The following is a 27,216-nucleotide window of genomic DNA, read 5'->3' on the forward strand; positions in this document are numbered from 1 at the left end:
GGATACCTGCACTCCTGTGTTAACCACAGCTTTATTTACAATAGCCAAACTATGGAACCAAACTAAATGTTCATTGATGGACACCTGGATAAGGAAAATGTGGTATGTATACACAATGGAATACTCCTCAGGCATACAAAAGAATGAAATTATGCCATTTGCAGCAACAGGGATGAGCCTGGAGAAATAAACCAGACTCAGAAAGAGAAATACTGCATGTTCTCACTCATAAATGGGTGCTAAGAAGGAAGGAATGAAGGAAAGAAAGAAAAGGAAGGAAAGGAAGGAAGTAGGGAGGAAAGACCACAGTATTGCGTTGAACTTTCAGAAGGAGAGAGTAAACCTAAGGATACTAGTGATGGGAGGAATAGAAGGAGGGGTTTGAGGAGTGATAGGTTGGGTGGAGGGCAGGAGGAAGTATTATGGTTTGTAATGATGAATATGCTAATAATTAAAGAAATAAAAAATAAATAAAAAATTGAGTGAGTTTGCTTTATTCAAAAATGCAACAGTGGAACAGATTAGAGGTATAATTAGTGGAATGCAAGAAGAGTGAATAGTCAAGAAGTCTCTAATTTTGGGATAAATAGAAAGAATACGATTTTTTCCCTTTGCAGTGTTAGCATTTAAAAACGTTCTGGGAATTGTGTCTTAAATTATGAGTTTGATATTCTTGTTTGTCCTGCCAACGTTAAGACTGTAGACTTTAAAGGGATTAACCTGAAGTTTAATTTAATCACCCCAGTGGTCTGTTCAAGGGAAAAATAAAATGGGCAGATAATGTAAAGATCTTTATCTGGGATTATTTGGCCTTTTTGAAAGTGGAAATGGAAAAACAAATTTAATTAGATACGAGTACTGAATGACTCCAAAGGTTAATGCTTTATTAACAAATTACACTATCCCTGAAACTTAAAGCACTAACTTTTTGAGTGCCTTTCCCCTTTACTCAGATAAAGGCTGCAGTCCATTCTCTTAATACAGACTATCCTTCAAAAAAGTGACCACTAGTGTTATCAGTTACTAAATTCCTCCTATGGATCAATAAATAGATTTCTTTCTCCCCTTAAAATTAACTAGTTTTTTATTATTGAAAAAGTAACACATGCACAGAGTAAAATCCCCTTCCCAAAGGGAACCAGTTATCCTATGTATATGTATCCGTCCAGAAAGACTATGAGCATAAAATTATTTGCATGTACATATATGTATCTCCTTGATGTGTGTATTTCCTTCTTATAAAAATGGAAGCATACTATACATATTATTCTGAACTTTGCTTATTTCATTTATCAAATATATCTTAGATTAGATATATTATATTTTTCCATATCAATATATAAAAACCATCTAATCTTTTAATTTCTATTTGGGACTTTTTTTTTTTTTAATGGTTTCCTGACTTTTTCTATGGCAAATTACAGTTCATTGAACTTTGTTTTTCACACTGATGCTCTCTCACCAACACTGTATTAGCATAATGTAGGCATTTTGATTATTATAAATTTGTAGGTAATAATCATCAATCTGTGAAGATGTAGAATAAGCTATACAAAAAGCTTAGGTTTCTGATTTAGTTGAACTATATTCCAAGAATCAAAGAAATGTGAAATACAAGATAAAAACCTACCAGTGGAGGAACAGGGTGAAGAGGGACTTTCATTACTTCCTTTGTATACTTTTGTATTTAACTTTTTAATAACAAATAATCATGCATTAGCTGTATAATTTTTAAGTAAGATGAAAGTATATTAGAAATGAAAATTCTGACAAAGCATTCTTTAAAGATAGTTTAGTTCATGAAAAATAATACAACTTAAAAAACTAGCAAAATCTCTGCATCTTTTTCATTTTAAAATATTTGATCTTTGAATTTTTATATTGACTTTGGAATATCATCTTAGTTTCTAAGAATTCCCTTTTGCTAGTTCATAAATTGATTTAGTAGGTTTTTAAAATTAATTAATTTTTATTTTAAGTTTTTTATTGTACATGTTTATGGGATACACCTTGTTTCAATACATGCGTACATTGTATAGTAGTCTAATCAGAGTAGTTAGCATGTCTATCACGTAGACATTTATCATTTCTTTGTGGTGATAACATTCAAGATCCTCTTTTCTGGCCATCTTGAAACACACAATACAGTATTTTTAGCTATTGTCACCATAGAGAACCAGAACTCTTATCTAAGTGTAACTTTGTAACTTTGTACCAGTCTACCAACTTTTTCCTAGCCCCTCTCCCCCTCCATTTCCCTGCATCTGGTAACTATTATTTTACTCTCTATTTCCTCTTTTTAATTTATTTTTCTTAATGGACTCATGATAATGGTGTGTATTTGTGGAGTACAATGTGATATTTGGGTACATTCATATTGTGTGCAATGATCATATCAGGGTGCTTAGTATATCCACCACCTTAAACATTTGCCACTTCTTTGTGTTAGGAACATTTAACATCATCTCGACTAGCTATTCAAAGATACACAGTACTTTATTGTTAATTGTAGTCTCCCTATATTACTATAGAACACTAGATCCCATTCTTCCTCTCTCTCTACTATTTTGTATCCAGTGACCACCCTCTCCCCATTCTCCTCTCCCCTTGCCTCCACCAGTCTCTAGTAGCCACTAATCTACTCTCTACTTCCATGAGATCAACTTTTTTAGCTTCCATATGTGAGTGAGAACACATGGTATTTCTCTCTCTGTGCCTGGCTTATTTCACTTAACATAATTTTCTCCAAGCTCATCCATGTTGCTGCAAATGACAAAATTTCATTCTTTTATAGGGCGAAGTATTATTCCTTTGTGCATATGTACCACATTTCATTTATCCAGTCATTGGTGGAAGGACATTTTGGTTGGTTCCAACTCTTGGCTATTGTGAATGCAGCTGCAATAAACATGGGAGTGCAAGTATCCCTTCAACTTGTTGATTTCCATTTTTTTTTTTTTTTGGATATATACCCCGTAGTGGGATTGCTGGATCGTGTAGTAATTTTATCTGTAGATGTTTGAGAAATCTCCATACTATTTTCCATAATGGCTGTACTAATATACACTCCTACCAACAATGTGTAAGAGTTCCCCTTTCTCTACATCCTCACCAGCATTCGTTATTTTCTGACTTTTTGATAATAGCCAGTCTAACTGCGGTGAGATGATGTCTCATTTCTGGTTTTGATTTGCATTTCTCTGATGATTATTGATGTTGAACATCTTTTAGTATACCTGTTGGCGATTTGTATGTCTTCTTTTGAAAAATGTCTATTCAGTTCCTTTGCCCATTTTTAAATCAGATTATTATGTTTTTTTACTATGGAGTTTAGTTCTTTGTATATTCTGGATGTTAATACCTTCTCAGATATATAGTTTGCAAATATTTTCTCCCATTCCACAGCTTGTCTTTATGCTTTGTTGACTGTTTCCCTTGTTGTGCAGCTTTTTAGGTTGATGTAATCCCATTTGTTTATTTTTGCTTTTGTTCCTTGCACTTCTGAAGTGTTATTCATAAAATCTTTTCCCAGATCTATCTTCTGAAGTATTTCCTGTGTGTTTTCTTCTAGAAGTTTTAGTTTCAGGTCTTACATTTAAGTCTTTTGTCCATTTTGAGTTGATTTTGGTATATGGTGAGAGATAGGGGTCTAATTTCATTCTTCAGCATATGGATCTCCAATTTTCCTAGCACCATTTATTGAAGAGTCTGTCCTTTCCCCAGCGTGTGTTTTTGGCTCCTTTATCAAAAATCTGTTGGCTGTAGGTACATGAATTTATTTCTGGATTCTGGATTCTGTTCCAGGGGTCATAGTACATCCATTACCATGCTGTTTTGATTACTATAGCTTTGTAGTATATTTTTAAATTAGCTAGTGTGATATTCCCTGCTTTGTTCTTTTTGCTCAGGATTGCTTTGCCTATTCAATGGTCTCTTTTTGTTTCATATGAATTTTTGAATTGTTTTTTCTGTTTCTGTGAAGTATGTCATTGGTAGTTTGATGGGGATTGCATTGAATCTGTAGATCACTTTGGGTAGTATGGTCATTTTAATGGTATTGATTCTTTTGCTACATGAGCATGGGATGTCTTTCCATTTTTTTGTGTCTTCTTTAATTTCTTTAATTTGTGTTTTATGGTTTTCATTGTACATATCTTAAACCTCCTTGGTTAAATTTATTCCTAGGTATTTTTTTTTTTTTTGGTAGCTGTTGTGAATGGGATTGATTTCTTGATTTCTTTTTCTGCAAGTTCATTGTTGGTGTATATAGAGGGTACTGATTTTTGTATGTTGATTTTGTATCCTGCACCTTTATTGAATTTGTTTATCTGATCTAGGTATGCTTTCATAGAGTCTTCATGTTTCTCTCTATGTAAAATCATGTCATGTGCAAACAGGGACAGTTTGACTTCCTCCTTTCCAATTTGTATGCCCTTCATTTCTTTCTCTTGCTTAACTGCTCTGGCCAGGACTTCCAGTACTATGTGGAATAGAAATGGTGAGAGTGGGCATCTTTGTTCTAATTCTTAGTGGGAAATTTTCAGCTTTTCCACATTCAGTATAATGTTAGCTGTGGGTTTGTCATATATAGTCTTTATTGTATAAAGATACTTTCCTTCTATACCTGATTTGTTGAGAATCTTTATCATGAAGGGATGTTGAATCTTATCAAATGCTTTTTCTGGGTCTATTGAGATGACCATATGTTTTTTTTTTTCTTCATTTATTCTATTGATGTGATGTGTTATGTTTATTGATTTGCATATGTTGAACGATCTTACATCCCTGGGATAAATTCCACTTGATCATGTTGTATAATCTTTACAATGTACTGTTGGATTTGGTTTGCTAGTATTTTATTGAGGATTTTTGCATGTGTGTTCATTAGGGATATTGGCCTGTGGTTTTCTATTTTGTTGTGTTCTTGCCTGGTTTTGGTATTAGAGTAATGCTGGCCTCATAGTATGAGTTTGGAAGAATTCCATCCACTTCAATTTTTTGAAATAGATTAAGAAGTATTGGTATTAGTTCTTCTTTAAATGTTTGGTAGAATTCAGCAGTAAAATAATCTGGTCCTGGGCTTTTCTTTGTTGGGAGACTTTTTATTACTGATTCAATCTTTTTACTTGTTATTGGTCTCTTTAGATTTACTCTCTCTTCTTGATTTGGTCTTGGTAGGCCATATGTGTCCAGGAATTTATCCACTTCCTCTAGGTTTTTATATTTATTGGCGTATAGTTGTTTATAATAGTCTGTATTGATTTTTGTATTTTGGTGCTATCTGTTGTAATGTCTCCATTTGCATTTCTGATTTTATTTGGGTCCTTTCTCTTTTTTTCTTGGTTAGTCTGGCTAACGGTTTGTTAATTTTGTTTATCTTTACAAAGAACCAACTTTTCGTTTGATCAATGTTTTGTATTGTATTTTTAGTCTCAATTTCATTTATTTTTGTTCTGATTTTTATTATTTATTTTCTTCTACTTATTTTGGGTGTAGCTTGTTCTTGCTTTTGTGGTTCCTTGAGGTGCATTGTTAGGCTGTTTTTTTTGAAATCTTTTTGTTCTTTTTTTTTTTTTTTGATGTATGCATTTATTGCTGTAAACTTTCCATTTAATACTGCCTTGGCTGTATATCCCATAGGTTTTGGTATGTTGTGTTTCTATCTTTATTTCAAGAATTTTTAAAATTTCCTTCTAATCTCTTCTTTGATCCATTGGTCATTCAAAAGCATGTTGTTTAATTTCCATGTATTTGTGCAGTTTCACAAGTTTCTCTTGTTATTTATTTGTAGTTTTATTACATTATGGTCAGAAAAAGTACTTGATGTGACTTCAAGTTTTTTGAACTTGTTGAGACTTATTTTATGGCCTAATATATGATCAATCCTAGAGAATGTTCTATGTGCTGGTGAAAAGATTGTGTATTCTGCAGCTGTTGGATGAAATGCTCTGTATATGTCTGTTAGGTCCATCTGTTCTATGGTGCCATTTAAATCTGATGTTTCCTTGTTGATTTTCTGTCTCAGTGATCAGTCTAATGCTGAGAGTTCGGTGTTAAAGTCTTCAGCTGTTATTGTGTTGGTGTCTATCTCTTCCTTTAGATCTGATAATATTTGCTTTATATATCTGGGTGCTCTGGTGTTGCATGCATATATATTTGTAATTGTATATCCTCTTGATCCCTTTGTCATTATATAGTGCCCTTCTTTGTCTCAGTACAGATTTTGATTTAAAGTCTGTTTTATCTGATATAAGTGTAGCTACTCCTGCTTGCTTTTGCTTTCCGTTTGCATGGAATATCTTCTTCCATCCCTTCACTTTCAGTCTATGTGTGTCTTTGTAGTTAAGGTATGTTTCTTGTAGGCAGCATATCGATGGGTTATTTAAAAAAATCTATTCAGTCTATGTCTTTTTTTTTTTTTTTTTCTGTCTTTTTCGTGACCGGTGCTCAGCCAGTGAGTGCACCAGCCATTCCCATATAGGATCCGAACCCGCGGTGGGAGCGTTGCTGCGCTCCCAGCGCCGCACTCTCCCGAGTGCGCCACGGGGTCGGCCCAGTCTATGTCTTTTAATTGGAGCATTTAATTCATTTACATTCAAGGTTATTATTGATATATAAGGTCTTACTCCTGTTATTTTGTTGGTTGTTTTCAGATTGTTTGGTTTATCCTTTGCTCCTTTCTTCCTCTCTTAATGTTTACCTTTGAGGTTTAATGGGTTTCAGTATTGATAAGTTTTGATTGCTTTCTGTTTCTAATTTGTGTATCTACTCTACCAGTAAGTTTCATATTTTCAGGTATTTTTATGATTGTTGTTATTGTTCTTTCTCTTCTCATTGTAGTACTCTCCTGAGCATTTCTTGTAAGTCTGGTCTGGTGGTGGTGAATGTCTTAGTCTGTTCAAGCTGCTGTAACAAATTACCATAAGCTGGGTAGCTTATTCAAAAACAGAAATTTATTTCTTATGGTTCTGGAGACTGGGAAGTCCAAAATCAAGGTGCTGGTAAATTCAGTATCTGGTGAGGTTGACTTCCTGGTTCACAGATATGACCTCATGACCTAATCACCTCTCAAAGGCCCCACCTCCTAATATCATCACCTTGGTTATTAGGAATTCAACATACGAATTTGGTGGGGGACACATTCAGACAATAGCACTTTTCATTATCAAATAAGAAAGAATGCAAAAGAGCAAAATGTACTAATGCCAACCCCCAAAAGTAAAAGTAGTTATGCAGCTTTTAGCTTTAATAGAAAATTAGAGATAAAAAGGATTATTTTGTCCAGTCTTTCAGGAAACTGAAGCCCTCACTGGTAGGATGATTTGTCTAAGGTCCTAGGTTTCCTGTTGTCTGAGAATAGAAAATAATAGCCTTTGTATGTTTATGGAAATTATACAGAAATCATATGCAGATAAAGTATACTGTGCCCAAATTTCATATTTGACATTCCAGGAGACATGGAACACTATAAGCATTAAAATAAAGAATCTTTACAGTCTTCGTGGACAGTCAGCACCTTCTATACCACTATTAATGCTATTGAGGCCACAGAATACATTTGGTTTATTTTTCTTTCTTCTTTACCACTACTGCCTTCATCTAAAATACAGTGAATAGTGTTTCACCTTGAGTCCTTTCTGTGAGCCATGTTCATAATTTGTAGGCCGTTATGTTTATTTTCAGAAGAACTATTAATATAATGGAAAAATAGCTCCTCTGAAAATACACATAACAGCATTGGTTCCTAATGAAAGATTCTGAGGAAAAGACAAGCTGTTGAAATTGTGGAACAATGTGGGGAGGGGGGAACATGTGAAAGGAGAGCAGCGCAGACCCAGAATCAGACTGCTACCAGCAATTTCCAGTTCTATGGAGTTTGTGCCTGATTTTGCTCACCATTGTCTCCCTAGCAGCTAGCACAGTGCCAGGCACATAATAGACACTCAATAAATATTTGTTGAGTAACTAAATGCCATTTTTGTTTCCTGCCCAAGGATTTTGGCACCTATAACTATATTGTTATAATTACTGTGTGAATTTCCTCTTAAAAGAAAATAAGGTGCTGTTTAATTTTGTTTCCTTGAGACCTTAGGATTGAAAAGTCTCTTTGATATCTAACATTCAGAGGAAAAGTTGAATGCTGTTACCCCAAAGGGGAACATTTTTGTTTGTGCTGAATGTGGTTGGCCAGCTTTAAAACACACAAATAGAAGTTACTAAATAAGGAAGTGTTTTCCCATCTGCTGCATGAAAATTGCATAGGGTAATGACTTCTTTTTTGCATAGTATTTTATATATAGTTTCCTATGTCTTTTATAAATAAAAGATAGGCTAAAGCAGTAGAAAGTATAGCAAACCATCCAGTGACAAAGTAGTTTTTGCTTTTAAAACAGGAACAATTTCTCACTGGGTATGTTGGTAAATTGATATTTTGGGGGGAAAAAATTTTGTTCAAAACCAGGTCTTGTTGAAGATACGCAAGATACAATGTATTTAAACCTAAAGGGAAAAGAATCCTTTTAGTTCTTTATTAGGAAAAGTATAGTAGTATCTAGAGCAGTGCTGTCCAAGAACGTTCCGTGATGATGGAAATTTTTATATCTGCACTGTCTGGTATGGCAGCCACTAGCCACATTAGCCATTGACACTTGAAATGTGGGTAGTACGACTGAGAACTGAATTTTTAATATTATTTAATTTTTTTATTAAAAAAATTACTATCCAGTAAAATTGACTTTTTGGGGGGGTCTACAGATCTATGAAATTTTTTTTTTTTAGTTTTGTGAATGTTAACACATGTATAGATTCATTTACCCACCACCACAATCAGGACATAGCACAGCCCCATCACCCTGAAAAACTCCCTCATACTACGCTGTTCCCCACTCCTACCCCTGGAAACCACTTATCTGTTCTTCATCTTCTCCTTTAGTTGGAATGTTTAAATTATTAAAGTCATTTTCTTAATCAGAAAATCATTGCCCTCAGGGGAATGAAATTAAAGTTTAAAAGAGGATCTTTTTAAAAACACAAAGACACAAAAGCCTTCATTTGATAGTGGCTATGGTTACTGCATCTCTTTCAAAAGTATATGTCTCAACTCTATGTGGTTTGGCTAATTCTGCAGTTTTTTCATGGAAAATGTTATATAGTGTAATCCAAAACCAAATATAACAATTTTCCCACTTCTTCTGTTTTGGATCATTTATTCTAGTGATTTTGTTCATAACTAAGAACAAGCTAACCAACTAGAATGATCAGAGTTTTAGAAACTTTCCATGCCATGGACACATTTCAGGTTTTCACCAAATACATAGTCATGAATTACCAAACTAAGGGAAGAAATAAAAATATGCAGTTTATTAAGTGAAAGATTTAAGTATATAACTGTTATAGATGGTTTAAAATGGGATTTCCTCCTCTGAATTACTTTACATTTTTGAGTTGTTTTTATTTTATGGAACAAGGCTTTTCTCTAGGAATTAATAATAATAATAATGCACATATTTTTAACTGCCTTTTGAACATTAATATCCTATTGCTATCTCAAAATCAACAGGTCCCGAACTAAATTTATCTCCTGTCCCTTCACTGCAACTTCTTAACTTCCTCCTGTTTTCCTTTTCTTTCTGATGTCAGCTAATGATGACACTATCTATTCCCTGTCCCACGCCAGAAACCTGTAAGTCATTATAGCCAGCTCCTTTACCCTCTATATCTCAGTAGTAGGCCTTGCCTTCCTAAATATATCTTGAAACTGCCTCTTTTCTCTTTACCCCAGAGTTCATGCCTTAATTCAAACCTTCTATTGCACCACTGTTGCAATAACCTCCTAGCTGATCTCCCTTCCTCCTGTATGACTCCACCCCACCCAAATATCATCTTCCATACTTCCTCCAAATGATTCTTCTGTAAAATGCAAATCTAATCATGTCATTCCCCCGTTTAACTTTTCCATGACTTCCCATTACCTATAGGATAAATTACAAACCATTATTGGCATACAAGACCTCATAATAGAGTAGTGACCTAATTCTTGAGCCTCTTATCTTTCTTTACTTTTTTGCTTTCATTCGTCTGGAATCCCCTGCCTCATATATTCTTGCTGATTCCTGTTTGTCCTTTAGCACTCAGCTATTTTCTCCTCTAAGAAGCCTTTTCTGACCCATATTCCCAGGAATAAATGGGTATACCTTTTCTGTATTCTCTGTCCTAACATTGCTCCCTGTGACCATGTCATGTTTGTCTTTGTTTCCTGAGAATCCCACTTCCTGGTATACGTTATAAGTGCTCAATAAATATTAATTATTCAATGTTTACTTTTATATAACTCATTGGTGCTACAAACAACACTTTTCTATTTATTTACTCATATGATCCTTATAACAACCCTGGAAGATAATAGGAAATATTTTCCCATTTTTCAGATGGTATAACTAATGAGCGTGGTTGGCTAATTAGTGGAGAATTGATACTGAAACTCAAATCTTCTGACTCCCCACCCAGTATTTGTCTGTGTGTGTGTGTCTGGGTGTGTGTATCTTCATCATAAATCTTTGTAAGATGTCAGCCAAAGAGATGGCCTGGCAGTAGTTAATTTATATGCAGTAGCTGAGCTTTAAGAATATAATCATTGTTTTATAATCTAATTAGGCAAAGCAATAAATATATTCTTATTTTGAACAAAAATTAATGTTATGCTTAGTAATTTAGGGGGATATAGGAGTATATACTACAGAAGTCTATGAATACTGCCTTCACTCATAAACCAGTGTGTTTATTCCTTTTCTTGCCAACAAAGTTATCTTAATTGAACATTTTAAAGATTAAACTTCATATTACATTTTATGTTCTGTAGCTGATCCTGTTTCTTATATAACCTTTTGAATTGCTAGACTGTGAAGTGTTTGAGTAATTTGTGAAAGGAAATGGTAGGAAAGAGTAGTTTGTGGTCTGTTGTGAAATTCTAAGGTGTGTTCCTCCATGCACGTTTGAAATGCCTGATCAGTACCACAGTCACGTACACTTACATATAGCTTTACCATTCACGTAAGTACACAAGACATCTTGTGTTTCTTTCTAGTGAGAATAGTAAAGATGAAAACTAAAAGAGAAACTATATTAGGTTTAAAAGAGAAACTATATTAGGTTGGGTCATTTGTTTCATTCTTCTTGAATGTGGTGCAATGATTGATATTTTTAAGTCCGGTGTCATATAATTTAATTAAACTGATTTCTGAAATTTCCTTCCAAAAGGTTTCTCTGGAAGAAAAAAATGCAACTGTTATTTATGACCCTAAACTACAGACTCCAAAGACCCTACAGGAAGCTATTGATGACATGGGCTTTGATACTATTCTCCATAATCCTAACCCTCTCCCTGTTTTAACTGACACTGTGTTTCTGACTGTAACTGCTTCACTGGCTCCACCATGGGACCATATCCAAAGTACATTGCTCAAGACCAAGGGTGTGACAGACGTTAAAATTTCCCCTCAGCAAAGAACTGCAGTAGTGACAATAATCCCTTCAGTAGTGAATGCCAATCAGATAACAGAGCTGGTTCCAGATCTCAGTTTAGATATTGGAACACTGGAGAAAAAGTCAGGAACTTGTGAAGATCACAGTATGGATCAAGCAGGTGAAGTCATGCTGAAGATGAAAGTGGAAGGGATGACCTGCCATTCATGCACTAGCACCATTGAAGGAAAAATTGGGAAACTGCAAGGTGTTCAGCGAATTAAAGGTAATATATCTGGTGTTATTTGTTTGATTGTTTTTGTAAGGCTGAGTTTTCTGTTTTGATTTTTTAACTTTCTGCTTTCTTCTTAAACATGGGTATTTGAATGTATGGGACTAGAATGCTTACTGCTTCGTCGAAGTTAGAGGTACAGAATATTCCCAGGATTAATGTCAGTAAAGTTAATGATTATAATTAAAGGTTACATGAGCCTTGAACTGAAGTTTATCAGAAAAGGCAGCTGGGGTGGCAGTTCATGGAGTTCAGGGTTCTTATCAAAACATGCCTGGGGTACTTGTTACCTCTAATATATTTCTATTCAGGCATGCAGAAACTTGTAGACCACAGCTACAGTGGTCATATCTTTTACTTGTTTCCAGTCTATGTCAATAACATTTTCTGCAAATAACAAAATTATTTTAAGAAAAGATGATGATAAGAATGAGGGAGAAACAATTATTTGTGGTTATTGATTCAGAAAACAGTGCCTGAAGTGGCCCAGAAATAACTGAATTAAAGAATTATGTTTCTTTTTATTTCATAGTCTCCCTGGACAACCAAGAAGCTACCATTGTTTATCAACCTCATCTTATCACAGTAGAGGAAATAAAAAAGCAGATTGAAGCTGTGGGTTTTCCAGCATTCATTAAAAAACAGCCCAAGTACCTCAAATTGGGAGCTATTGATGTAGAGCGTCTAAAGAACACACCAGTCAAATCCTCAGAAGGATCACAGCAGAGGAGTCCATCAGATACCAATGATTCAACAGCCACTTTTATCATTGATGGCATGCATTGTAAATCATGTGTGTCAAATATTGAAAGTGCTTTATCTACACTCCAATATGTAAGCAGCATAGTAGTTTCTTTAGAAAATAGGTCTGCCATTGTGAAATACAATGCAAGCTCAGTCACTCCAGAAACCCTAAGAAAAGCAATAGAGGCCGTATCACCAGGGCAATATAGAGTTAGTGTTGAAAGTGAAGTGGAGAGTACCTTGAACTCTCCCTCCAGCCCGTCTCTTCAAAGGGTTCCTTTGAACACAGTTAGTCAGCCTCTGACTCAAGAAACCATGATAAACATCGATGGTATGACTTGTAATTCTTGTGTGCAGTCTATTGAGGGTGTCATATCAAAAAAGGCAGGTGTAAAATCCATCCAAGTCTCCCTTGCAAATAGCAAGGCGACTGTTGAGTATGATCCTCTACTAACCTCTCCAGAAACCTTGAGAGAAGCAATAGAAGACATGGGATTTGATGCTACTTTGTCAGGTAATTATCACTTCTTCTTTGATTCCCCCTAATGTTCTTTTATTTCCATTTTGCTGTATCTTTTGGCTTTTATCAATAAAAATGATTCATAGGCACTACAATTCCACTTTTTGCCAGTGAGTCCTATGGAGATAGTGATGTATACAAAGATTCATAAGGATGCTTGCATCATTATTTATAATATTGTAAACTAGAAACAATAAATAAATTATGTTTCAATCATGATGAAATGCTGTGAAGCCATAAAAAGATATGGTATTAAAGATACTTAATGCTGCAGCGAAGTGTTTGAGATATTTTGTTAAATGGAAAAAAAAAAAAAGCAAGCTGAAAAGCTGTCTATGTACTATGATTAAAATTTTATAAACAAATGTATATGAATTTATACCATGGGTATGTTATTTAAGTATATGAATGAATAAGAATTCTGGTAGGACATGAGCCAAAGTTTTGTGGGTTTTTTTTTAATAATGGAAAGGTTTATTACTTATATAATTGAGGTCAGATTTTAACAGTTGTTATCTTTGGGTGGTAGGATAAAAGTGACTTGTTTCCACTGTGTTTTCCTGTATAAGTTTTTTTTTTTTTTTTTGCAAGGACGTATATATGTATGTATGTCTGTATATAATAGGGAAAGCAAATGTAATTTTTAAAAGAAAAAAGGTAGAAATAAATAATAGGATTTTAACTGTAGTTTTTTTTTCCTTTTTTAAAATTTATTTTTATTTATTTTATTGAATCATAATTGATTATACATATTTTTTGGGTTCATGTTTACGTATGTTGATAAAATCAATATTATTAGCATGTATATTATTACAAATCATACTTATTCTTTATGCGCCTTATGCAATCTCCCCATCCTCCTTTCCCTCTACCCTACCATCTCTGATAACCTAGATTTCTTCTGTCTTTCTGAAAGAGTAGCAGTTACTCTGTTGATTTGTTGCCTAGATGATCTGTCCAGTGCTGAGAGAGGTGTAGTCAGGTCCCCCACTATTATCATAGAGCAGATGCTTCTTCTGTCACTCTGGAATGGGCTTTGTGGAGAGAGACATCTTCTTCTTTGGTCCCCTCTGGTGACTCTCCTTGTGTCACTACACTTGAGTGGTCCATCTGCATGGTGGTTGTGGCATCTGGCTGCTTTTGCAGCAGCTGTGGCTATTGTGGTGGCTGTGGTGGGCCACCCACATGGAAGTGGTATTTTGGGCATGCTCTTTGCCTGGTTGCGGGAGGGGTTGGTTCCATGCTTCAGGACGCTGGGTGGGACCTGTGGCAGTGGCAGCATGCCTGGTTGTGGGAGGAGGGGTCGGTCTCTGGCTCCATCTGTTTTTACATTCTAAGTTGTTGTGGAGCAGTTGGGTGGGAGGGGGAGAGGAGAAGGGCGAAGGAAAAAGGGTGGGAGAAAGAGGAAGGAGTAGGGGCATGGTTGAGGCGTGTGGCATCCCCCTCATTCCTGCAGGGGAGACCCGGGGGCTTCCAGTGGTGGCTTGGTTGTTGCTTGGCTGAATGCAGATGTCAGGGGGGTGTGGTTGAAACCCTCGGCCCCCCACCGCCCTGGCATGGGAAACCAGGGGGCTTCCAGTGGTGGTTCAGTCGTCATTGCTGAGCTGGTTGCAGGTGTTGGGGGTGTTTGGCTGAGGCCCTTGGCCTCCCACTTCCCAGCTTGGGAGCCTGGGGCACTTCCTGCAGTGGCTTGGTGGTCATCGCTGGGCTGGGCATGGGTGTCAGGGGGCATGGCCAAGGTCCTTGGTCCCCCACTGCCTGATTCAGGAGCCTGGGGCACTTCCTGCAGCAGCTTGGTGGTTTTTGCTGGGCTGGTTGCAGTGTCGGAGCATGGCCGAGGCCCCTGGCCTTCTCCTCTCCCTGTCTCAGGGGCCAAGGGGCTTCCGGTCCTTCTAGATTTTATAGATGTTCTTTGGTGAAGTGAGACCTTTACTAGTTAATATCAAACTTTGTCTCTGGTCTGTGGGTATTTTGATTTTTCTCTTAGTTCTGTGTTGGATTATTTGCTGTTGCAACTACTTAAACTCTGCACTGGAACTAATTTGTTGTCTTTTGCTTACTTCTAAAATGGGGGAACTTCCTGTGGGGACCAATGCTTGAGCCCTGTGGTTGAGCTAAATTGCTGCTTTGCTGCTGATTCCCTGGGGAAGGCTTTTTGTGCAGCTCAGATTTTAATGGTTGACTTTGTAGGTACTTCTGGTTCTCCTGAGATCTGGTACACCTGGGTTGTGTGGAAACTCTGGTCTGGACCTAAGTCTTTTCAGCAAACTGCAGTCCCTGCAGTGCTATATTCTTGACCAGTCTACACAGAGTGGTCCTGTGCTGATTAGAGGGCAGATCAGCTGTCCATGCTGTGCCCTGATGTTCCCCCTGTGGGCCCATCTCCACCACTGCCCACACTCCAAGTACTTCCCAGGGGATAGGCCCTGCGCAGTCCCTTGTGATGACTCACTGGCCTCTGAGTGCCTCCTTGTTTCAGTTGTTGTGGCTTTTTGCTCCTATGTGGATCCCCAGGAACCCTGTTAGTGGTCCTGCTGTCCTGAGGGCCACCAAGGCCCTTCTCTCCCCTGCCGCCTCCAAGAAACTTCATACAAAGGGCACAGCTTCAGCTTTTGCCAGTTCTCGCTCCATGTGCTCACCAGCCCCAGCCTTAAAGTGGTTGGGGCTTGAAATGGTGGGAGTGATCTTTTCTTTCTCTCATCGTGGCGTCTCCTGCCTTCATGAACTCCGTATGTCTCTCCTCCTCTTTCCCTGAGCTCTAGTGGCCCCAGCTCGGCTGTCATTGCTTTTTAATAGTTGTAAATTGGTTGATTTGTGGGAGAGAGTGACTGTGGTGACCATCTGTTCTGCCATCTTGACCGGAAGCTTAACTGTAGTTTAAAATTTAGGCATTTCAATTAAACTAACTCCAGAGCTGTCCCAAAGTCTCGTATTTCCTGATAGCTTATATTTTTGAACTGAAACTAAAAGTGTATATTCAATGGAATTTGCCTGTATGAACTTGTTTCAAATGGGAATTGAACCTGGCCTTGAATTAAACTTAAAGTGCTCTAATAAAATGTCTTGCTTTAAGTAACAGTAGAAAAGTTATATAGCTAATTTCCAGACAATGTCATTAATCTTTGGTATTCCGGTTAAAATGAAGAATACCAAATTGTAATATTCCCTTTTTAAGTTCACTAAAACCGACCCCAAATTTTATTCAACACACTCGCATTATTATGGTAGATAGGTTCCAGTGGGTGAGGCCCCAGAGACATACCAAACATTCTTAATTTTCATATTGATGATGAATGGTAGAATTATAGAATTCTCACTTTTTAACGTTGACATATAGTTCACATACCATTAAATTCACCCTTTTAAAAAAAGTGCACAATCCAGTGGTTGTATATTCACAGAGTTTTGCAGCTATCACCACTATATAATTTTAGAATATTTTCTTCACCCCCAAAAGAAACTCCATACCCATTAGCAGTCACTCCCCATTTCTCCTTCCCCTTCCTAGCCCCTGACCACTATTCTACTTTCTGTCTCTAGGAATTTGACTATTCTAGGTCCCTCATGTAAGTGGAATCATACAATATTTGTCCTTTTGTGTCTCTGTTCTTTTATTTAGCATAATGTTTTCAAGGCTCATTCACATGGTAGTATGTATTAAAACTCCATTCCTTTTTATATGCCATCAGATGGATATACCACATTTTTGTTTCTTTATTCGTCAGTTCACGAAGATGGGGTTGTTTCTACTTTTTGGCTATTATGAATAATGCTGCTATGAGCATTTGTCTGCATGTTTTTACATAAACATATGTTTTTATTTCTCCTGGGTATATACCTAGGAGTGAAATTGCTGGGTCATATGTAACTCTATGTTTAAATTTTTAAGGAACCTACCAGACTGTTTTCCAAAGTAGCTGCACCATATTGCATTCCCACCTAGAATTCTCAAATCTTTTTTAGAGCACAAGAATCTTGTTCTCTTTTAGGAAATCTTGTTCTCTATTAGGAAATTCATACAGAATACTAAAATGTTAAAGAGCCTCTGGTACGATCTGAACAAAATATAGGAAATCCATAATTGTAAGAGGAAATAATTATAAAACCAGAAGAAAAATTTAAATCAGAAGTATTAGAAGTGCAACTGTATCAGGTAGCCATAAAAATGACTAAAATTTGTTTCAGCAAAATTTAGTTTTATCTATCACCACTTAAAAATTTTCACAATGGCAGTGTCTGAAATTATATTCAGTCACAGTTTACTACGTCATAATGTTGAATTACTTCTTAGAGTTTCTATTAAATTGAAATACTTTGGCATGTATAATTCATTATGTTCTCAGTGATGGATACCACATAAGTAAGTTTAGTTTACATCAATATCATTAAAACAACTTACTTACATTATAATATTCCCATGCTTCTTAAATATAGGAACCCAAATATAATCAACTTATGTCACATATGGTATAAAACTGAAATATTTTTCACATTCAAATCTGGTATCTCTCATTGCAGTAAGCAACGGCCTCACAAGCTTTCAGATTGGACTCAAAAAGGGAATCTTTCCTAGTCACTTGGGTCCATATTTTTGCAACTTAAGGTATGATTCACAGACCAGCATCACCAGCATCACCTGGGAGCCTGTTAGAAATACAGACTCTCTGACCCACTGCAAACCCATTAAATTAAAATCTACATTTTAATGTAGATTAAAATGATAAAGTGATTAAAATCACTCTCCAAGTGATTTATATGCACATTAAAGTTTGAGAACACTGGTTTAAATAATTTGTTGTATTGACCTCTGTGAATAAAATTTCTGAATTAAATCTATATTAACTTTGTTTACACAAACAAGTCCAGAACCTTGATTTAATGCAATAATAATATAATATCGAATAATATAATTTAAAATAGCTAGCATTTTATGAGGTCTTATATAACAAATGTGAGCAGAGCAAAAGCAACTTTCCAGTTGCCTTAGGTGGCTTCAAAGATGCACTTAAGCAACAGGAGAAATTTTGCTCAGACTAGTAAGTGGAATTCAAGAGTACTTGTTCAGTCTCTGGCACCATTTATAGCATCTACCTAGTCCTCAGGAAACACAAATGCAGCATGTTCCTTAACTCTTAACAATATCTTTTACCTCAACTTACTATTGTTAAGGGCCTTGGGAATCAATTATTCAACAAGTAATGATCAGGAGCCTATTATGTGCCCTACATCTGTTGCACACATGTATACACACATGGTGATAGATAAAACTACTACTATTTGAGAGTAAGTTGCAAACATGATGTTTATAATTTTTTTTTTTTTTTTTTGTCTTTTCCGTGACTGGCACTCAGCCAGTGAGTGCACCGGCCATTCCTATATAGGATCCGAACCCGCGGCGGGAGTGTCGCCGCGCTCCCAGCGCCGCACTCTCCAGAGTGCACCACGGGCTCGGCCCAATAATTGTTTTGAAGTCATCTTCAGATTATGTTTTTGTTCTGCACATTAGACCAGACACTGAACCTCCTAGCAGTTTTGAGTATCAGATTGGAAATCTTTTCTTGAAATTTCTGGAATCATTTCTAATAGTTGCTTCAAGTGCAGGAAAGTCAACTTTTCTTTGAGTTCATTTAAGCATATGTAGTGTTCTTATAGCCTATAGAAAAACTAACTGAAAGAAACTAGCCTTCATTGATTGATTGATTCATTCATTTACTGTGGACTTTCAATACCTTCATTGTCTTTGTGGAAGTTGAAAGCTTTTCCTCTTTTGCTTGCCACACTCACAGTGGTAAAGGTCACAATTTTATGGATCCTTCTTTAGTGCTCATGCTTAGGTGGCTAAAAGGGATTACCTCCATGACTTATTTTAATTTAATACTGTACTTCCAAAGTGTGAAATTTGTAGAAGCTATTTAAGGTTACCTCTGGTACCTAACATAACTAAATTGCTCTGGAACAAGTCATAAAGTTATTGGCACTGTAAACTTTTTTTTCATTTTCCAAATTCATACTTAAGTATTGATAATAATTATGAGAGAATGAAGGAAGCTTCTGACTAGATTAAAATAATGGTTATATTTAAACCCAAAGCAATTTCCTTTTGGCAAGTAAGCCACCTTTTTGAGTTCTTTAAGATAACAGTGGCACTATTTGATAAATTTTGCCCTCTCTGTTCTAAATAATGCTGTCACAGTCTGAATGAATAGCTTTCTAAAGTGATTCACTTAAGAACAGAGACTGGCTACTTTAGGAGCATTTTACTATTCAAACTGTCCTTTGCTGTACTCAGACTGGCAACATTGCTATTGTCTGACAGCTTGATGAAAATGCAGAATCTCATGCTCCACCCTAGATGTACTTAATCAGAATCTGCATTTTGATAAGATCTCCCAGGTGATCGTGCATTAAAATTTAAGAGGCATTACTATACTGATCTACGAAATCTACATCATTATTCCTTAGGGAAATGGTCTTCTTCGGCATCCTGAAAACCTATTCTGCTGTGCAAAGGTTCCTTTGTGGGCTAGCCAAATAGACCTGAACTGGTATTTTGTTCAAGAGGGAGAAAGAACAAGTTAGATAGGCTAGTGGAAATTTCCACTTTTACTCCTTACCTCTGCAGAAGAGGAGAAAAATCTTTGGCTTTTTTGCAGGTGTAGAGATGTGTTAGAATAATTTCTTCCTTTTTGGGAGGTGATTACTGCTGCAATGGCTATACTGAAACAATAGATTTTGTGAGACTTCAAGGGAGCTTTTGGGATGATAGGAGCTTCCACAGTTCATAAATATTCTATGTAGAGATTCTCTGAATACTCTGTGCAAAATGAAGATTACTGCTGACTTATTCCTCGCCTCTTCTTCCACTGTCCACAAAGACATTGTAAATTTAAAAAATACTATATATTTGTCTCTAATTTAAAAATTAAAACAATACAGAAGTGTTGATGGTGGAAATTTGTTCATCTGTCTGACATTCAATTCCTGCCTTAACCCTACGCCCCAGAAGTAGCCACTGTTAATAGGTAGGTAGCATCCCAGGCTTTCTTATGCATTTTCTCATATATGCATACACTCAAAAAATTTTAAATGACATCATACTGCAATGCTATTTTGCAAGTTGCTTTTTGTTCCACTTAATATACGTGAATTGCTTTAATACCAGTATGCAAACCATCAACATGATGATAAAAGTGAATTATAAAAATAAGGACTATCTGTTAACAAACTACTCTCTACCTGGGGTAGGAGGTGGAGCTAATGGCTAGAAGAACTTCATATAACTAAAGTTTTGTTTATTCAGTTAGCTCAAATTTTCCTGGGAACTAGGGTGTGCAGTATTGAGACTGGAAGTTACTGCAGGGAAAGTTTAAAGATAACGTATTGCTGAGGGACCTGGTAGGAAAAGGAATGGATTGTCCGTGACTGGAGGTGTGGATTGTGATGCATGACGAAGATACAGATGGAAAATGATCAATACCGCAAATGAAAAGAATCTTTCCCTTTCCACCAGGCATGAGTGAGCCATTGGTAGTAATAGCTCAGCCCTCATTGGAAATGCCACTTTTGACCTCAACTAATGAATTTTATCCTAAAATGATGACACCAGTTCATGACGAGGAGCCAAAGACTTCATCTAAGTGTTACATACAGGTCACTGGCATGACTTGTGCTTCATGTGTAGCAAACATTGAACGGAATTTAAGACGAGAAGAAGGTGAGACATTCTTAAAAGTTATTATTTTATGTACCAGTTTAGGGACTCTGTCCTTCTTGTTCTCTTATGTGTTTTGTAACTATGTTTTTGATTCTTGCGAAGGCCTCATAAAGATTATCAGTGATGTGTGGGACTATCCTGATTTCCTGACAGCCAGTTTTTTTAGCGTTTTGTTCTCTCCCTTAGATAAAGTGTCTGTCTCATTTACCTCATGATCTCATTTTCATGTCAATGAAATTTATAGAAAGGATATACACAAGATTACTATTCTTTACGAACCTTGGTTGCAATGGGTTTTAAGAAACATAAATTTTCTGTTAAAGCTGTGTTTATAACTGACAACTAGAATCTATTAAGAGTTTCAGTATTACCATCCCTGGACCAAGCACCAGACCAAAACCAAGTTTGTTTAGAATTATATTGTTCTTCTCTAACAGTTTGATCTCTGATCTTTGCTTGTGGTAAAAATGTTCAAAAGTTACTTAATATTGTATACAAGTATTTTTTGGTTTGTTTTTTAGCAGCTGGGCAGTAAGGAGATCTAAATCCTTTACCAAGCTCTAGCCACGTGAGCTAACTCGCCAGCCCAACCTTTTTTGGTGGGGGCAGGCAACTGGCTGGTATAGGGATCAAACCCTAGACCTTGGTGTCATCAGCACAACACTCCAACCGTATGACATCTACAAGTTTTAATTTTAGGTTACAAAATTTTAGAAAATCTACAACAGTTTTTTTTTTAATTCAGTTACACTCAGCTTATAAATTTACACTTATATTAAAGACTTCCCAGTATAACATAGATTTATTAACCATACAGATATGTGATTATATTTAATGAGACCAAAGTCATAGGATTGGTACTGAGGCTGCCGTAACCTTAGATGTCTTTTTTTTTTTTTTTTTTAAAGATGACCGGTAGGGCCGAGCCCGTGGCGCACTTGGTAGAGTGCTGCGCTGGCAGCGCGGCGACGCTCCCGCCGCGGGTTCGGATCCTATATAGGACTGACCGGTGTACTCACTGGCTGAGTGCCGGTCACGAAAAAACGACAAAAAAAAAAAAAAAAAAAAAAAAAAGATGACCGGTAAGGGGATCTTAACCCTTGACTTGGTGTTGTGAGCACCACGCTCAGCCAGTGAGCGAACCGGCCATCCGTATATGGGATCCGAACCCGGGGCCTTGGTGTTATTAGCACCGCACTCTCCCGAGTGAGCCACGGGCCGGCCCAACCTTAGATGTCTTAATGACACATGCCGTTAGTTGCAAGGGCTGAATAAGGAAGTAAGAGGAAATAACTCAAAGTGTATGTAGTAATCACATCACCTTATATATTATGGCCAGAACATTATTGTAACAAAATATGGTATACAGAGCCATCTTCAGTTTAGTATCATTCTGTTATTTCTAACTAGAATGCAGTCAGGGCTAAAGTTTATATTACCATTTGATTAATTATAAAAGAATAGGAGGAGGTTGCCAAGCAAATGAAAGCAAAAAGAAGCTTGCAAGGTTCCCATTTAATTTGAGAACCGACTATTTTTGGGCAGTTCAGAAATAGCCTTTTTCATGAGACAAGCATTGCCTATGCCAATTACAAATCTTTTTTTTCCTTTTAATCCATCAAGTTGGCTCTTTCAGTTACTCCATACTATCCCCTTTACTACCTCTTAACCCAATTAGGAATACTGTTAGCCTAGCTGGGCTCACTACTTTTTTTTTCTTTTTGAGTAGCAGTATTCTTCCCTTGATTTAGTGTGCATTACCTTTCTAAACATGAATAGAAAGAGTTCTAATTATAGTTTGAAGAATTTTAAAAATTATCTATCATTTGTATAAGTATTACACTTATATTTTTGAAATTTGAAAAATCGTGTTTTCCCTTCTATTTCTGCCTAGCTATAGATTACATTCAACTGAATCAAAAAGGTTTTACCCACTTTCTCTATGCCCTTTTCTTATTACTGACACTTTCCTGAACTGATATCTGAATTATTTGGTACCCATAAAGCCCAAAATGTAAGTACTTTATATAGAAAACTTATATGGTATTAGATACTTTGTTTTCTTATTAAAAACTATTATTAAATTAATGTCTGTTCATTTTTTTATTATTATATCCAGAGCTGACCTATGGACTATTGATCCCCATTTCCTGTCAGATAGTCAACAAGTGCCACAGATTCCTAAAATGGGCTGCTATTTCTGCTATGTGGAATTAATTTCATTCCTGGCAATGACAACAATAGCTGGCCTAGAGAAGTAGAACAGTTGTTAAGCAAAGGTTTGCACGACTGAACAGCATGACCTCCATAAAATAAACTCTTGTTTTAACAAGTTGTGTGGTACTTTGTTTTCTAGGAATAAGAGCTTTTTTTAGTGTGTACCAGACAGTAAAACTTGAGGATTTTAAGAAATGACTGATAATATGTATGTTAGTACATTCTTAAATTCTTTGCTGTAACTGTGATGATTTCCTAAATACATGAGTTCTTTTCTCTAGGACTCCGTCTTATTAGCTTCTAAAAATCCTTTGTATTTACATGGTACAGTCTCAACCAATTGCAATTAATAGGCCTTTTTTTTTTTGCAGTTTATACAATATAAGGCATATATGTCAGGCCTTCTCGTGTATAAAACATTAATTAATAGGCCTTATATGGATCCCAATTCAAACAAAAAACTGTTAAACTAGTAAACATTTATAAGGCAATTGTAGAAATGTGAATACTACCTGGATATTTGATGATATCGAAGAATTATTTAATTTTAGGTGTGAAAATGATGTTATGTTTATTTTTAAAGTCTACCTTTTAAAGATACATATTTAAATATTTATACATGAAATGATATGATGTTTGGGATTTGCTTCAACATAATCTAGGTAGAAGGCAGGGAATAAAGTGAGTAAGAATATAGATGAAATAAAATTAGCCAAGTATTATTGATAATTGTTAAAGCTGGGTGATGGGTACACCAAGTTTATTATGTTGTTCTACACACACATACACACACACACACACACACACACACACAAATACATACATACATACATATATATGTATAATAAAAAGTTTAAGAAAATAAGACCACCTTTTCAAATAGTTTTATTTAGTTCGGGTTCAAAGCTTGTATAAAAGTTAAGTAATAAATTTCTTCAGGTTCACTTTAATCCTTTCACAGTTAAATGAAAAATACTAAAAAGTAATTATAACATTACTCTGTTTTTTTAATCAATGCTCCTAGGAATATATTCTGTACTCGTGGCCCTGATGGCTGGCAAGGCAGAAGTAAGGTATAATCCTACTGTTATACAACCCCCAATGATAGCAGAGTTCATCCGAGAGCTTGGATTTGGAGCCACTGTGATAGAAAATGCCGATGAAGGGGATGGTGTTTTGGAACTTGTGGTAAGTAAGAATTTTTGTGTGATTAATAAAATTTCCAGGAAAAACTTGGTGAGGGTTCAGAGAAGAGCTCTAAAGATAATTAAAAATTGGGAAAGTAGGACTTATAATGAAAATGAAGGAAACTGGAAAACAGAAGGATAAGATATGACTTAATGGCTGTCTTCAAACATGGAATGTAAAAAAAGATAATTGTTATATCTCTATTAAGAACCAAAAAAGAACTGGGTTTGAATGAATAAATGAAAATGAATAAATGAAATATAGTGTGCTTCCTATTTAGTAGCATGTAAAAGAATAAATTCCAGATGCATTACTTACATTTTGTGATTGAAGTCATACAACCAGGTGTAAGGCATATTGGCATAATGGTTTAAAATGGCCATTTTCTCCAACCCAACAAATCAACTACTAGGGTTTTTTCCTGTAGAAATATGAGCACACACAAGGTTACATATATTATATAATTCTAACAGCAAAATTTAGAGTCAATCTAAATATCCTTTAATAGGAAATGGTTAGATAATTTATAGACATATTATGAAAAACAAGACAGCTATTTAAAATAATAAAATAGATCAGTACTACAAGTAAAGATGTCTAGGACATATTATTAAGTTAAACAGAACAAGCCGCACTACAATACTTACAGTATAATACTGTTTAACTAAAAAAATGCAAAACCATATGTGTGCATGCTTATATAATAAATATGTACATAAACACCTAGAGAAAGGACTGATTTATATACATGATTAACAGTGTTTATCTTCGGAAGAGAGTGGGATTGGGGGAGAAGAGCAAAGAGAAACTTGCATCTTTTCAATATTGTTTTAAAATTTTTAAACTAGAATTTATTCGAGTTTTATTTGTATAACTAAAAAAATTAAAACAAAAAATTAACCTTGTACCAATTTTTCCATGCGCATGCTAACATTTGCTATTATCTTTTTGATTATAGCCATCCTAGTGGGAGTAAAGTAGTGTATCTCATTTTGATTTTGGTTTGCATTTCTCTGATGACTAATGATGTTGAGCATCTTTTCTTGTGCTTATTGGCCTTTTATATACCTTTTTTGGAGACACTATCAGATTGTTTGCCCATTTTTAATTGGGTTGGTTATTTTTTTGTTACTGTGTGGTAAGAGTTCTTTATACATTCTAGATCCAAGTCACTTATCAGATACATAATTTTCAAATATTTTTTCTCATTCTGGCATTGTGTTTTCATTTCCTTGATGGTGCACAAAATTTTTTAATTTTCATGATGTCCAATTAATTTTTTTCTAGTTTTCTTTTGTAGCTTGTGCTTTTGCTGTCATACCTAAGAAAGCATTACCTAAACCAATGTTTTCTTCTAAGAGTTTTATAATTTTAGGTCTTACATTTAGATTGAGGATCAATTTTGAGTTAATTGTTATATAAGTGTGAAGTATTTGTCCAACTTCATTTTTTGGTTTATGGATATCCAGTTATCCCAACACCATTTGTTGAAAAGACTGTTCTTTTCTCCATTGAATTGTTTGGGCACCCTTGTTGAAACTCAGTTGACTGAAAGGGTAAGGATTTATTTCCAGACCTCAGTTGTATTCCACTGACCTATTTGTCTATCCTTATGCAAGTACCACACAGTCTTGATTACTACAACAGATAGAGAAAGTTCCCTTCTATTCCTAGTTAGTTGGGTGTTTTTATGATAAAAAGGTGCTACATTTTGTCAAATACTTTTCCTGTGTTGATGAAGATGTTCATGTGATTTCTGTCTTTTATTAAATATGGTGTATTACGTTGATTGAATTTTGTATGCTTAACGAACCTTGCGTTCCTGTCATAAATCGCACGTGGTCATGGTTCTGTTGCTGGATTGGGTTTTTCTATTGTTTTGTTGAAGACTTTTGTTATCTATAGTCATAAGGGATATTGCTTTGTAGTTTTCTTTTCTTGTGATGTCTTTGTCTGGTTTTAGTATCAGGGTAATAGTGGCCTCATAGAAAGAGTTGGAAAGTGTTCCCTTCTATTTTTGGAAGAGTTTGTGAAGGATTGGTATTAACTCTTCTTTAAACATCTGCTAAAATTCACCAGTGAAGCCATCTGGTTCAGGGTTTTCCCTTGTGGAAAGTTTTTTGATTACTAATTCAATCTCTTTACTTGTTATAGGTCTATTCAGATATTCTGTTTCTTCTTGAGTCAGTCTTGGTAGTTTGTGTCTTTCTAAGCGTTTGTCCGTTTCATGTTGGTTATCTAATTTTTTGTATACAATTGTTCATGGTATATTCACTGATAATTCTTTTTCCTTCTGGAGGTCAGTGGATTACCACTGTCTCTTCTTGCATTACTGATTAATATCTGGATTAATGATTTGAGTCTTCTTTCTTTCTTTTTCTTGGTCAATCTAGCCAATAGTTTGTCAATTTTGTTGATCTTTTCAAAGAACCAACTATTGGTTTCATTGATTTTTCTCTGTTTTTCTAGTTTCTATTTCATTAATTTTCACTGTAATTTTTGTATTTCCTTCTGCTTGCTTTAGTCTTAGTTTTTTCTTTTTTTTCTAGTATCTTAAGGTAGAAGGCTGGGTTATTTATTTGAAATTGTTCTTATTTTTTAATACTGGAATTACAGCTATAAGTTTCCCTCTAGGCACTGCTTTCATTTTATTTATTGTGCTTTTTAACTCCAGACTTTACATTTGGACCTTTGTTATAATCTCTAGCTCTTTACTAATATTCTCTGTTTAGTGAGACATCCTTCTCACACTTTAATTCTTTAGACATGGTTTTCTTTGTTCATTGAGTAATTTTTAAATAGCTTATTTAATGTCTTGGTCTAGTAAGTCCAATGTCTGGGCTTCCTTCAAGGACAGTTTCTACTGATTGCTTTTTTCCTGTGTATGGACCATACTTTCTTATTTAATTACATGTGTCATGATACTGTTGAAAATACGATTTGGCAGTTCTGGAAATTAGATTCTTCTCCCTAGTCAGGTTTGTTTTTGGTGGTGTTTGTCATTGTTGTTGGTTTAGTGACTTTTCTGAACTAACTCTGTAAAGTCTATATTCTTTGTTGTGGTGGCACTGAAGTCTCTGC

General features: G+C 35.6%; 1 protein-coding gene across 1 annotated transcript in view; it reads left to right on the top strand.

The window, feature by feature from the left end:
• The window catches only part of ATP7A (ATPase copper transporting alpha), a 79,521-nt gene that overhangs the window by 16,167 nt on the left and 36,138 nt on the right, over positions 1–27,216 (top strand). The window contains exons 2-5 of the mRNA XM_063085111.1: positions 11,257–11,746; positions 12,285–13,010; positions 20,527–20,730; positions 23,972–24,135. Of these exons, the coding sequence (XP_062941181.1) occupies positions 11,257–11,746; positions 12,285–13,010; positions 20,527–20,730; positions 23,972–24,135 (1,584 nt within the window). The remainder of the gene's footprint in view (positions 1–11,256; positions 11,747–12,284; positions 13,011–20,526; positions 20,731–23,971; positions 24,136–27,216) is intronic.

The sequence above is a fragment of the Cynocephalus volans genome, chromosome X (genome assembly GCF_027409185.1).
Source record: "Cynocephalus volans isolate mCynVol1 chromosome X, mCynVol1.pri, whole genome shotgun sequence".
In the NCBI taxonomy this organism is placed as follows: Eukaryota; Metazoa; Chordata; class Mammalia; order Dermoptera; family Cynocephalidae; genus Cynocephalus; species Cynocephalus volans.